General features: G+C 32.0%; 1 protein-coding gene across 1 annotated transcript in view; it reads right to left on the bottom strand.

Annotated features, from left to right (window-relative positions):
• PCDH15 (protocadherin-related 15) overlaps window positions 1-15,223 on the bottom strand; it is a 565,802-nt gene that overhangs the window by 169,822 nt on the left and 380,757 nt on the right. Inside the window, exons 14-15 of the mRNA XM_004681080.1 lie at window positions 11,042-11,135; window positions 3,230-3,358 (exon numbers count right to left, since the gene is read on the bottom strand). Of these exons, the coding sequence (XP_004681137.1) occupies window positions 3,230-3,358; window positions 11,042-11,135 (223 nt within the window). The remainder of the gene's footprint in view (window positions 1-3,229; window positions 3,359-11,041; window positions 11,136-15,223) is intronic.

The raw sequence follows: 15,223 nt of genomic DNA, 5'->3' as shown, positions 1-15,223 counted from the left end.
GCTCCATGTCGTCACCTCCGGGGCAGGCAGGGATCGAACTCATGTGGAAGTGGCTTTAGCTTCTTAGTGCAGTGCTTTAACCCGCTGCGCCACCAGGGAGGGCCCAAAAAATGCTTTTAAAGGGAGTAAAAATTCGTTTGGCATTTGAATCCTAACATTGGGTTATTCATAATAAAATATCATTAGAGGGCCTCCCTGGTGGTGCAAGGGGTTAAGTCTCAGCATTGTGAAGCTATAGGCAGCCACTGTACTGTGTGTTCAATCTCTGGCCAGGGAGCTAAATCACATGATGCAGCAGGCCTCTTTTGTGGTTTTGCCCCCTTCAAAGTGTATTTCAATAGTTCCCCTCTGTCTCTGGTGAATCCTCTAACCCTTCACACCTCTGACCTACACCCCAGCTCTTGAATGCATAGATAAATAAAATAAATCTTTAAAAATATATATCATTATAATAAGACACAAAGTCAGTAATTCAAATTTTGTGTAATAATTAAATATACCTATCTTGATTTTAAGCGTGTCAATATTTTTGTGACAGTTAAGATTAAGGTTTACAAGTAGAGCATGAGTCATTTAGTAAAATTAATGTATTATATAATTAGCATTAGGTAGCAACAGGAGGCTATTATGATGCATCAAAATTCCATTCTAAGAACATTATAACTTCATTGAAACTTGCAAAATCAGTTGGATGCACCTGCTTTGGCTGTTTTCCTTTGCACTTTCAACTCATTTAGTTTTTACAAGAACATGTTATTGCCTAAAGACTAGGACATTTTTGTATTATCAAATGAATGCTGAGGTCTATATTTCATTGTTTAATGCTGAAATGATTTATAGAGACCATTGCTCATAATACCATACATTCCTTAAAGAAAAAGATGAAGAACATGAGGAAAATTGGCAAAAATAAGAGAAAGGAAAATAAAAATTAATCATCTATATTAACATATTTTGTGTTATTAGGTGCATATCCCATATGGGCTTTAAGCTCTCCAGTACTAAATACAGCATTCAGAATGATAATTTTCTGAAATTATCTCAATATCTTTTTATTTTATATGAAAAGTTGATAAATATGGCTGAAATAATATTTTTGGTTTTCATCAATATGACGTGTTAGAGTGACACCTCTAATATATTCTAATGATTATTATGGTTAGACTATTCAATACTTATTGAATACTTATGTCTGGGCTATTATAATTGCCTTTGAGTTCAGTTTCCTGAATTTAAAATTTCTTGTTACAATCTACTCAAATATAATTTGTTTTTTATTAAAAAGATTTATTTATTTATGCATGCAGAACTGGGGTACAGGCCAGAGGTGCAGGAGTGGTGAGAAGATTCACCACAGAGAGAGGGGGAAGCATAACAAGCAGACTGACTGAAATACACTGCTGAGGGGAGCAGTGTGCAGGTCAGGAGAGTTTTGCCATGCCCTGTAGGTCATCTTCCCCACCAGGGATTGAACTCGTGTTGAAGCAGCTGCAGCTAGCTTTCTGATGCTGTACTTTAACATACTCTCTAATTTTTCTATTTGTTCACATGCCCTCATCTTTCCTCAGACAGCTCCCAACCTTCCCCGATTTCTTACTGATCAGCATTTATCCTTCATGAGTTGAGATCAGCATGCAACATGGCTCCTTTTCTAAAATTTCTGCACATGGTTCTATTATTGATTTATCACCTTGTTTGGTGTAAAAGAAACTGCCACTGCACTATGCATGTACCACACAACTAGCATATCTCTGGCTAATTTTCATCTGTTAGCACCTATGATAGAACTAAATGCCCTTGGATCAGAAATGCAGAGGAATGTCTGTCTATATTTGATGGATGCAGGAAATACTGAAAATGTCTTTCATTCTGTCTTCATCACAGGGTTGGTAACCAAAGACTCAGTGTATAATTTTTCCTGTTTCATCATTTCTTGGGATCAATAATTTTCAATAATTTTGAATTTTTTTTGTAGGTATCACTTCTGAGAATATGCGTTTAGGATTAAGTGCATTTAACCCCAGTAATGGCTGGCTTTGTAGCAATGCCCTTAATGGTTTTCTTCTCTGAGAGACATCTTTATTTAATTTTCATTTTAAATGAATTTCTCAAAAATGATTTAAATCTGAATCTTTTTTTTTTCCCTTTGTTGATTTTATGGTAAAAGAGTTGACACCAACAGTATTATGTAGTGTGATGGCAAGGTAAGATGGCAAGAAGACCCCTACTTGATAAGCTGAAACATCACAATTCATTCCATGGCTTACCCCTGGGTGAAGTGGGGTGGCATTCAGACACAGGCTATGTATATTGTATGCCATTTTGCAAGGATTTAAGAGAGATGCTGGCAATTATAATCATGCCTATGAAGCTGACTGTTGCATGTATTGCCCTCAGTTCTCTGAGGGGGCTTCAAACTAGTTAATCCAAATCTCAAGATACAGTATAAAAATCACAAAGACTATATAATCACATCCCCTTTTGCAGCCATAACAAAGTTATATAAAACAGAACCGATGCTTGATAGAAAAAGTAGCAGGACTGTAGGGGATGCTTACCTCAAAGCATTATCAAATCTACTATTTGAAATAAGGCATTAACAAAGAAGAAACAGGATACTGAAACCTAGACTTGAAATTCTTGGTAAATCTGTTAGAGAAGTCTTTCTTTATCTAGAGAGCATGTATCCCATATGAAGCAAAGCTTCAGAATATATTAGCTTTCTTCAAGATGTCCCCCCATCTTAGGTTTTCTTAGCCCTAGTTTAATCAAGACAAAGTATAGTCCAACTGAATCACTGTTACCTCTGCTTTTAAATAAAAGGACTTATTCATTAAAAGAACTACAGAAATTTGCTGTACCTGTGCAAATGCCTAGAAATGAATATTGTTGTCTATGCTGGACAAGGGATGTGTTTGAAACATAGGTATATAGTAGATGATAGTGATATACTTACATAATCAGTGTATAGAAGGATATATATATACACACACACACACACACACGTGCATATATAGTTATTTTGAGGTGTGTATTTTCAGATTTATATCTAAAGGTGCAACTAAATTATATTATTCTAAAAATACTTTACTATATAAAGTACATATATATTATATAATACTTTATTATAATACTATAAATGAAAAGTAAAAAACAACTCTTCATGTGATTATTTCATGCCATATAACTTCACACACACACACACACACACACATATAACTCCACTTACCCTTACTTGACCCACAAATGCGTTGGCTTCTTCCTCCACCACAGATAGATTTCTAGGCAGGTAGGGATCGAACACTGGAGCATTGTCATTGACATCTGTTACCACCACATTTACTGTGGCAGTTGAGGTCTTAAAGAAAACAGGATTAAACGTGAGAGAAGAAATTTTGATTTTTATGTAAGTTAAATGGGCATAATAGCATTTGTGTACATGTTTCTTACTACTATTCCTAATCTTTAGTTTTATGAAAACATTATATATATATGTAAAAGCTAAAATTTTACATTCCTAAAAAAAAAATAGTCAGAAAAAACATGCTATGATATTAAAGGGAAAACATCTTTTAAAAATGTCAAGTATTTCCTGAATGTTTACACTTAGAAAAGTGATTCTACCTTGATCTTATTCACATGTTATAAGTGGAAAGCTTTTGCTTACACCACATGCATCCTATTTTCTATATAATGTTTTTATGTATTTTCACTACTTATATTATTCAATTTTAAAAACAAAACTAGCACATTATAAAATGGCATGGCGAACCAAATGAGCATTTTCTGATATACAAACGCTTTCAGAAATGCTTGAGGACTAGTTGCTACCCTATAAATGTCATTTTATGATTATGTAGCTTAAAGAAACAGTAATCAGATAAACCTACCAGTACTGTGTGCTACCTGGCTGAAACATGAATCACTGGTCTTGTACCACCAGAGAATATTATATATGTTAATACCCTAACATAATGTGATTATGGGATTAAGTCACAGAATATGTGACTTAAGCTAGAAACTACTTTCTCTAAGTAAAGCCTGAGTACCGCCATTCCCCTCACCCAGCTTAGTCATAATGTGTGACTGGTCACTGAAAGCATGCTGAGAAAACTCTTGTGATGCCATAAAGTTAAATACTTAATACTTACAAATAAAAGGCAGGAAGAAAAATCAGGTCAATAACTATCCTTTTTTTTTTAATATAGACACAATTTGTGCTAATCTGTACATGATTTGGAGAAAAACACAAAAACCTGGTAATAAAGAAGTGATTAAAAGGGAGTGAATCTGAAGAGATTTAAGTTATAAAGGGGCTGATGGGCCAAAAAACAGTTTCCTAGCTACCAACAAGGAGCAGTCTGGCTAACACTCCATCCTCTCAGCTGGCATCACCAAGCTTTATACTCTTCAAGTAATAGTGGATGAAATCTTGACTTCAGATTCCTCAGATTAAAAAAATACTGGATATTCAATTTATCCCCATTTTAATAAAAGCAAGAGTTAATCCCCTTTAAGCAATACAACTTTATCCCAATCCCCATAACTGTTCATATGTAGTATCCATTAATCATTAAAAATCACACATAGCAGGGAAGTCTTAGGTACTGGTAATGGTTTATTCCCTTTATTTACTGGCTGTCCAGTTGGCTTATTCCGTGAAAATTCATAACATTATTTAACATGATCAGTATATATTACTCTATTTAAAGGTTTAATATAATTCTTATTTAACGACATGCATAACTATGAACAGAAGAACCTTCTTAGCAAAAACCTGCAGGCAACACAAATGTCCATCAATAGTATATGGCAATGTAGATTGTGTAATGCATAAAATGAAAAAAAAATATGTAGTGGTAAGAGTGAACAGCTACTGTGATATTAATCATATGACTGAATTTCATGAACATAAGGTTGAATGAAAGAAGTCAGACACACAAAAAGTACATATTATATAATTCCAATTACCGGTTTCAAAGGTAGGCACAATCTCCCCAAGGTAAAAGAAGTCAGACAGAGTTCACAGTTACAAAAATGGTGGAGTAAGGTCTAGTATGATCCAAAGACTGGGCTTTTGAAGTGCTAAGTAATTTGTTTTTTGTTTGGAGTGGGGATTTTATACATGTGTGTCACTATATTAAAAAATATCACTACGATGTACAATGTACAGTTATGGTTTGTGTACTCTTCTGTGTGCATATCCCTTGTGAAATAAATTACTTTAAAAGGAGCATATACACAATCTTGTGTGTATATGTATGTGACTATGTATAAATTCAACTGTTACCTGACTAAATGAAATATAGATAATTTTATTCTCTCCTTGCCATTTTTATTTTCCAATTTTTTTTCAAGAAAGACTACACTGCTTTTACAACTAGAAAACAGTTTAACAAATGTTATTTCTTTGAAACTTGTTTTAAGTTGAAATCAGCAAAACAAGGTGTTTTTACTGAGGCAGTAAATTCACAATGGCCTGAGGTTAAACATAACACTAAAATTGACAGCCAGAAGTCAAATCCAAAGAGTAGTCATACTAGAGTCTGCTGTCGTTCCTTAAAGCTGCTTGACTCTCCTTGTGCCAACTTTCTTATAATTCTCTCAGTCTACTGTTTTTCATCCATTTAAAAAATATTTTCTGCTTATAAATATATAATAGTAATTATATTTATATACATTGTATATTTATGTATGTATACAATTTATATAATATATATTTATATAATATATAAAAATATATATGATATATTTACAATATTTATGTTTATATATTTAATATATTTCTATAACATATATACAATTATATACAATATAGTAACTAGCAGAGCATTGCAAAATATCTCATACTATTTTTTTTAAAAATAAACTTCTGTAAAACTTATTTGTGAAACACTAAAATATTAAGTTCTTATTCTCAACAGCCAAAAAATACAAATCTGACTTTCAAAGCGAATGAAAAATGCTAACTCTTTTTAAAAACTATATTGTCATGGGGCCCTCCCTGGTGGCGCAGCGGGTTAAAGCACAGCACTAAGAAGCTTAAGCCACTTCCACATGAGTTCAATTCCCACCTGCCCCGAAGGTGACCACATGGCACGGCAGACGTCTCCTGACCCACCCGCTGCTCCCCTCAGCAGTGTACTTTGATCATCTGCCTGTTCTGCGCCCCACTCTTTCTCTGGTGAATCCTCTCACCCTCCACATCTCTGGCCTGTTCCCCAGTTCTGTATGAATAAATAAATAAATCTTTAAAAAAAACAAACTATATTGTCATCATTTATTATAAAAACAGATTCACAAAACTTGTCAGTATACTTTAAATACCGAATACACGCACATATGTATATGTGTGTGTATGTGTGTGTCTATATATGTCCAAATATATATATATATGTATGTCCATATATATATGTCCACATCTAGTTATACTATATACCATCTACACTACCTTCAAAATCTCATTAAGACAACTATATTTATAGTTATCTATAACTACAGTTATCTTGAATTCAAATTATTTGAGTTTCATAAATTACTCCTCTTGTACACATTTTTCCTTTTGCTAATATTTACCAAATTTTGATTAAATGGTTAAATGTTCAACCTCTATAGTTGTTTATTCATAGTGTCATATTTAAAGGAATTTAAAGGAATAATATTAGTTCAAGGCAAAGCAAAGATGCTTAGACTTATTGCCAATTTAAGGTTGTAAAACATTACAAGTGTTCACTATAAAATCCATAACCCAGTTTTTCAAGCTTTAATTAAAGAACATTTTAGAGAAAATAAAAACTATGACAGAGCTAAATTATTTTTATCAAATCTTTTAAGCAGGAAAACAATATTGCTGAATACATGGAATTTGTTGAGAGATACTATGACAGAATAACTTATTTTACATAAAAATACTTGCTCATTGAAAATGACAACAGATAAACCTGTTTAAAAAAAAATCCTGGTCACTATTTGTGTATTTATATATTTTGCTGTAATTTTCATGTTTATTTAATTTTGTTGCCTATTATTTGATTGACACAAACATAAAACCTACAAATTATCTTTCAGTGTGGCTACTTCTAGATAACAAGATGTAAGAAAAAAAAAATCCACTAGCTATGTTTTCTGAAAATGCTTTTGTTAACTGTACGGAAAGAAAGCAGACTTTTCTAGTTTTTCTGGAAGCATCTGGGTGATATTAGGTAACAAGTGTGAATGTAAAAGTAAACATACTAAAAATATCTCAGACCAATCAAGCAGGTTTTAGTCTCTATCTACATTTTTTCCCATCTGAAACAAACTTTTTTTGTTGTGCTGGATTTCTTTCAAATTACAATATTCCTATAAGCTTATGCAGCCATAGATTGCTGATGGTGTTCAGGGGTTCACAACCCAAAATATTCTTATCAGCATATTGCTTGAAAAAAAACAACAGATACAAGACAAATACTGTAGTCATCTTTCTTTTCCATATAAGCTGCAAATTAATTTCCAACATAAAAGACAGATTCCTTATACTACAGGAATAGTCAAAGTCTTCTCCCCAGGGACAAAAAGTTGAGATGACAGAATTCTGGGGGAAAAAAAAAACAAAACCTGTTTTTCTTACTGTCCTTTAGTCTCCCTTCATATAATTCAGTTTTTTCTTACTGTTTTTCAATAATATAAAAAACATTATGTTAATCGTTCACAATATCATAAAATCAGCAGTTTGTTTTGTTTTGTTTTAGTATTATTTCTTAAAGGGGTACTTTGTCATGTAAAACTTAAAAGATTAACAAGGGAAAGTATTCAGACCCAGCCAGAGACCCTAAAAGGACTTTTATATCCTCTATATTGTTAATCAAAGCATTTTCATAAGCATAAAATGTGTGCAGATTTTCAAATAAAATGCCTTATTAATTTAACTTATCAGAAAAGTAAAGAATGCTATAAGGAATATCAAAAAAAGAAAAAGCGTTATACCTTTAAAAGAAAACAAATCTTTTTGGAGCTATCCAATAAGTTACCATTTTTTGTTTTGTTTTGTTTTATTTTTTAATGAGCTAACATTTAGCTGCTTAAAAAGCTAAATTTTACAATCCACTTCAGCTAAACTATGAAAATACTGGAAGAATGGTAGTAACTTAATGAAATTTGTAGTTTCATAAATTAGTAATGAATTTCATATATAATTATCAAAGCCTAGAAAGTAAGATGTCTATATAACAATTATAATACATAATTCTGTCTATGCATAGTGATGTAGTCATTTATATAAATTACTTAACCTTTACATATATAAGATTACTTACATATAATAGTTTTTCATCTAACATTAATGAAGGACATTTAACAAAGGAAAAAATATATAAGAGCAAACAGATCTCAATATTGTCTATAAAACTTAGGAGTGACTAGTAGGAGTATTCTCCTCTCCCAAACTCACTCTGGGGGTTGATAGGAAAGGTAGATTTTTGTGTTAAATTTTTAAATTATATTTGATTTATACAAACTGCTGTAATAAGTTTGATTTAAGAAAATTCCATCTGCTGTGGTCTAAGAAACCATGATTACTATTGTTAAAATTTACTATTAATATAGCTCTAAAGGATTTATGTTTAAGTGTTTCAGTAAGACATGCACTATCAAAATGTCAAAATATTTTTGTAGTAATTTTCTTAATTGGGAAATATATATTTATATATGCGTTCAAATAAAAATTTATAGCGGTGATTAAATTAACTGAAGAAGACTATTTGAAATATAAATGTTTCATTTCTACTGTTATGCGCAATAGAAACTTCTGAAATAAGCCAATCTATTTAAAAGAATCAGACTTTTAGAGCAAAATGAGACCTTATAGATAATAAGAATGAGAAAAGAAGAAAGGCTAATTGACCTGACCAAAACAAAATAAATACACAAAAGTTTTAAAATGCCCTGAGGGAACTTAACCACTAACTTTAATACAGAATTTATTTTCAGTTTTTCAAGTAAGATTGTGCTAGACATCTTAATACATTATTTCTTTTCCATCCATTCTCTTTTTTTTTTAGACATTTTATTCTCAGTGCCAGCTTAAAACTGTGCTAATATTACTTCCATTAACATATAAATTGTAATGTGACACACATTGCAAATATATTTTATTTTCCTAAAGTAAATGTCTTATTATTAATTTTATCTTACTAAAATTATACCTCTATATAATTGCTCTACTTTGGAATTTTCCCACTCAGAGATCTTTTTTTTTTTTTCAGCTAAGTTATGCATAAAATCTATATAAGTCAAGTTCAATCATTTTCATCTTGAGACTCTTCATTACTTACATCTAACAGAGGCACACTACCTTAACAAATGGCATCACATATATAAATGTGTGCCTTAGTTTTTTTTTTTTTTTTTAAAGATTGGTTTATTTTTGCATACAGAACTGGGGGTATAGGCCAGAGGTGCAGGGGTAGTGAGATGCTTCACCGGATACAGAGTAGGGAGCAGGGAGCAGAACAGGCAGATTAACTGAAATAACTGCTGAGGGGAGCAGTGGGCGGGTCTGAAGAGGTCTGCCACACCATATCAGCCACCTCTTTGGCCAGGAATCAAACTCCTGATAAAGTGGCGTTAGCTTAGTTGTGCTGTGCTTTAAACCTGCTGCACCACCATGGAGGGCCCTATGCCTTAGTTGTATATTTCCATGTAGTCTAATATGTCAGTGCTTTCTACTGTCCAACAGTTACTAAAAGTGCTGTAGGTAGTTATTGTCTGTATACAACTGCTGAATGTCAGGTTATTAGGGGCATACTATTATTACTAAATTTAATTAAGTATCCAAATATGTTATTTTCATTCTTAATTAGGATGATCAAGCTGTTTTATATCAAGGTCAAGCAGTTTCTATGTTTTACCATGGACTATTTTTCTTAGAAATCTACAAATAGGTATAAAGAGAAAATATGCCACCAACCAATCTGTCCTAAAATCAAAGTCATTTCAAGGAAATTGGAGATATATTGCTATAATAGCTGAATCTTACTTACCTATATTTGATTTGAATTATTTCTAGAAGGCATAGCAACTGGCCATTAGCAATTGACTATTGAGAAAATAGCAGATAGAAATAGTCTAATGACATGCTGTCCACAAATTAAATGTTCACAATGGTTAAAAATCAGAATGATGGTGGTTATGGGTAGGATAATTTGAAGAATTCAGTAAAATTTTAAAACACTCCAAAATGACTAACCAAATTATTGTTTTTCAAGGTGACTATGATATAAAGGGATCCAAATCTATTTTCTAGAATCATGTACCCATTTAAACAACTTCAATCTTCGTGTATTAGTCAGGTTTTTCATGCTGCTTACAAATTATTTGTGGAGTCAATCAAGGTGGTTTCTTAAATGCTCAAGGTATTAATCACAAAATCTCCTTGTCATCCCTATACCCACCCCACCCCCCACAAAGAAGCAGAAGTGACAATAAAGGAAAGAGGTTGCAATATAGTAAAACTTCCAGAGAAGCATTTCGGAGTGATGCTGATAAAGAACACACATGAATGCTCTTAGACTAAGATTTCATTTTCTCTATGAATTGGAAAATAGTTGTATTGAAAGTATCTATTCTTGCAAGTCAAAAGTTGCAACACCATAGCAGACTCACAGTATAGCTTAATATATCAAAAGATGGCATTCAAGAAAATCAAACTTCAGAAGTTTGATTTGTTAAGAAGTCACTACAGATGAAAAACATAATTAATGATTTTAATAAACTACTTTAAAGAACTTGCTTACCAGCCCCAAACCTCTTGGTTTACTGAAGAATTTTTATTTACTTAAGATACACATCTGAGGTTATTTTAGGAAGATAGCATAATCATGATATAAAACCTGAAAGTACAGTGCGAAAAACTTACAAGTCATATCAAATCCAGAAATATGTGGACAAACACAATACATCATGATCAAGTTGAGTGTACCTGAAGAGCTCAAAGTTAATTCAACTTTAGAAACTAATTAATATAAATCATTAACAAGAGCACTTTGCCAAAGATAGTACTTACCCCATCAGGCCTGCCGTCTGAAGCTGTAACGATGAGGATGTATCGATCAGTGCTTTCCCTATCCAGAGCTTTTCCTAAGGTTAGAATCCCAGCACTAGCAATAGAGAAGAAAAAACAGGTAAGACACAAAAAGCATTATACCACAGGCAGACTTCCGATTATCATGGACAATTATTAATGATTTTCCTCCCTTTAAGCAAGTATAGCTTAAGTATTTAACCTGTATGAGTCTAGGATTTGTGTTATATTTTGGAAAAAAAAAACTTTTAAGGTGTTGAACTTTTACAAATATTGAAAAATTGCAAAATTGAATGAGATAATTTTAAAATAATCAAAGCTCATTGTAAGTCAGAAAATAGAGTATGAACATTTTGAATTATAATAGCTACTTTTAATATTTTATTCATTCTAAGGACCATATTAAATACATTATAAATGTTTTCAAGAGAAATAAGTATATATCAAATTTAAGAGAACACTGCCATATGCATTCACTCTTATAATTTATAAAAAACAAATTTTGTCAATACACTAACAAATTTACCATTTTGCTATCCTTTTTAAAGGCATATCACTCATAATATATGTAAAATAGGAGTTGAACAAGCTTTGGGTAAATTCTTACCCAAAAATACTTAGATTATTTTAAAAATTACTCCATACCATTTTGTTGAATAGGACAAAAGTTTAAAAATAATTAAAATTATATTCTCCAGTATGATTTGTTTTAAAATAGTTTGGTAATTCTGCTTTCTGAAACAAGATCTATCTTTGTGATTTAGATATTACAATCTGACACTGTACCATGGCACTTTAAGTAAGACCTAACAAGACATCTACTGTGGCAAAAAGGATTTAAAAAAAATATATACTTAATTATGCATAAAAGAACTGGGGTGTAGGCTAGAGATGAAAGAAAAGAGGATTCATCAGAGACAGAGTGGGGAGCAGAACAGGCAGATCTACTGAAACACACTTCTGAGATGAGTAGTGGTGAGGACAGGAGAGGTCTGCTGTGTTCTGTGGACCACATCCTTGGTCAGGGGCTGTGGATAGCTTTACAGTGCTGTGACTTAGTCCCTTGTGATACCAGAGAGGATCTAAGAAAGGATTTTTTAATATAATAATATATTAACCAAGTATCAAAACATAATTTGCTTTTGACTGATTTATGGCTTTACTACAGTACAAATACTTTTATTGTTATAGTGGAATTTTAAAATTCACACCACATATGGTAGCTTTATAGAGAGTTAAATGCAATGACTCAAAATCAGAGAGTCACCGTTCTTTGTTTCCTTTATTTTGATGTTTTGTTGATATATCAAAAAATGTAAAGTTCTAGACATATGGTAAGGCAATGAAGAACTGAATTTGCTTCTTTCAATTCTGAAATATATTTAAAAAAGCTAAAATCTTATTCTCACAGTAGTTTATAACAATCAGCTTTAGATCAACTTCCCAAACTGGAGATGGTTCAAATAATCACATTTTAAAATGATATTCAAAAAAGTCTGACTTTATTGCTTCTGAGATTATTCACAAGGAAGTTAAGAATGATGAAGTCAGAAAATCTAGTCATAATATGATTAAAGGAAGAAGAAAATGGCTTTATCGTTATTTTCTCCTCAGTGTATAGTTCAAGATTTTGTAATCTTTCTTATATATTAAATTTGAAACCTACCATAATGTTGTTTAATATTCCCATTTCAATCCGTGCTATAAATTAATAGCTAACTTTTCCTTGGTTTGGTGATTAAGAAGCAGAGAGAATCCTTTGCCCCACTTTACTTTGTTATATACAGTCATGTAAATGCTCCATGACTATGTTATTAAGACAGATCTTTCTCTCCTATTAATCTGTTCAATATTAATTTATTCATTTTTTACATTTCATAAGAAATGGGGGTGGGAAACTATTCCTCTGTGCCTCAATAATGTAAAAGAATAAAATTAGACTATGTCAAATCAAGCACTAATGAATTAAATATCAATTGACAGTCTAAACATAAGAAATTAAATCAAAGCACTTAGCCATAAAGATAAAATTTCATGACTTTGTATTTGACAATAGATTCTTAAACATAGCACCAAAATCATGGGAAAAAAGTAGGTATAGTGGACTTTTTCAAAATTCTATTTGTTCATGGAAGACCACTATCAGTAGAGTGGAAAAGAACTCACAATACGGGGAAAAATTTTCAAATCATATAGCTGATAAACACCTGATCCCCAAAACAATTAATGGATTCTTTCAAATTAACAACAACAAAAAAGAGACAACTAGATAAAAAATTAGACAAAGGACTTGAATTGATATTTCTCTAGAAATGACATATACATGATCAACAGCATATGATAAAATGACCAACATGTTTAGTTACCAGGGAATTATTAATCAAACCTATAGTGAGATACTACTTCATACCAGTAGGATGGCTACAATGAAAATTAAACAAATAGGATAAATAAATAAAGAAGGCTGGTGAAAATGTAGAAAAATCAGCACCTTATATATTGCTGATAGAAACACATAATAGTTCAATAACAAAAACAATTTGAGTTTCTCAAATGTTAAGCACATATTACACTATGACACAACAATTCTGAGTATATTTTAGAATTGCAATGTATAAGAAGATTCATTGTAGAGTACTCACAATAGTCAAAATACGGAAAACCAGCTCAAATGTTCATTAATTTATGAAAGGAGAAACTTGTGTAGCCATGCAATTGGATATTTTGCAGTTAAAAACAAAAGAAATGATATATGGTTCATGCTTCATAATGGGGGTCTTTGAAATATTAGGCTAACTGGGAAAAGTCTGAGACAAAAAATTGGCCACATGTTCTGAGTCCTTAATATGAAATACACAGAACAGATAAATTTATGCATCTAGAATGCAAACTGGCATTTGCCAGGGATTTAGGGGAAGGACAAGTAGGGTGCAATTGCTAAATGTGGTTAGATTTTCTTTTGGAGAGATGAAGATATATTGGAACTAGATAAAAGCTGGTAGCTGTACAACACTGAAAATCTATTAAATGCCACTGACTACTCACTTTTATTTACTTACCTGAAATTTTTCTTTTGTGTGTGTGTGTGTGTGTGTGTGTGTGTAGCAGTTCAGAAAATAATTATGGTGATGTGAACTCCAGTAGTTGAATGAAAGATATGAGAAGTACTTTTACTAGAATATATATTTTGAACATATAACAGATAGAAATGAAAATGCCTATCATTTTTCTTTTTGAAGTTATAAAAGATTAACTTGAGCAACATAAGGAACCTTGACTGACCTCACATTTATAACCCTGTATCCAATAATACATATTCATCTCAAACATTATTAGATTTGATTATTTATTGAGGTAACATAGGTTTACAATGTTGTATGTGACTTAGAGGAGTAGGATCCTCCAAATACAGCTCACTTGTTACCACACCACATTGTGTTCATAACCAACACCCAGAGTCCTCTCCCATAATGCATTAGGTTCCCTCTGCTCCTTGATAGCCTCTTTCCACAGCCAGATTTCTAGGGTTAGTAACTGGAGTTTGGCTTCCTTTGACCCATTGTATTATTGCTCTATATTTCACATATGTGAAAGCATATGTGACAACACCCATTATTGTCTTATTCTTTTTGCTTCCTCATCTTTAATTTAATCTCTTCCCATTATCATTGTTATATGCTATTTAATCTGCAATATAATCATAAAGTTCAAGCACAAGTGAAAAATCATAATCAGCCTTTATATAGCATACCTAAATTAACAGACACCTACAAAGAAATAACAATGGCAATAAGGTAATAAAATTTCAAATAAAATTCTAACAAGAGTCAGATAAGACTTTAAGAGGTTATCATTTCACACTTACCCTTAACGTGTTACATACTGTATACCCTATACCACAGTAATGACAATACATATGGTTGTAACTAGCCGTTGCAAAATCTTTTCACCCTATGATCATTTTTAGAATATTTCATCACTACAGCCATTACCAGTCACTCCTTATTCTCCCTCTTCCCCAGGCTCAGACAATTACTGGTCTACATATTATATCTATCAACTTGCCTACTATGTACATTACATACAAGTGGAACCATACCATTTAATGATTAACTTTTGTAAATGACTTAATGTTTTCACGATTCATTCAGGTTGCAGCTTGTG

This window comes from Condylura cristata, unplaced genomic scaffold (assembly GCF_000260355.1).
Source record: "Condylura cristata isolate star-nosed mole 26May11 unplaced genomic scaffold, ConCri1.0 scaffold00011, whole genome shotgun sequence".
In the NCBI taxonomy this organism is placed as follows: domain Eukaryota; kingdom Metazoa; phylum Chordata; class Mammalia; order Eulipotyphla; family Talpidae; genus Condylura; species Condylura cristata.
This window is presented reverse-complemented; position numbering and strand designations above follow the sequence as displayed.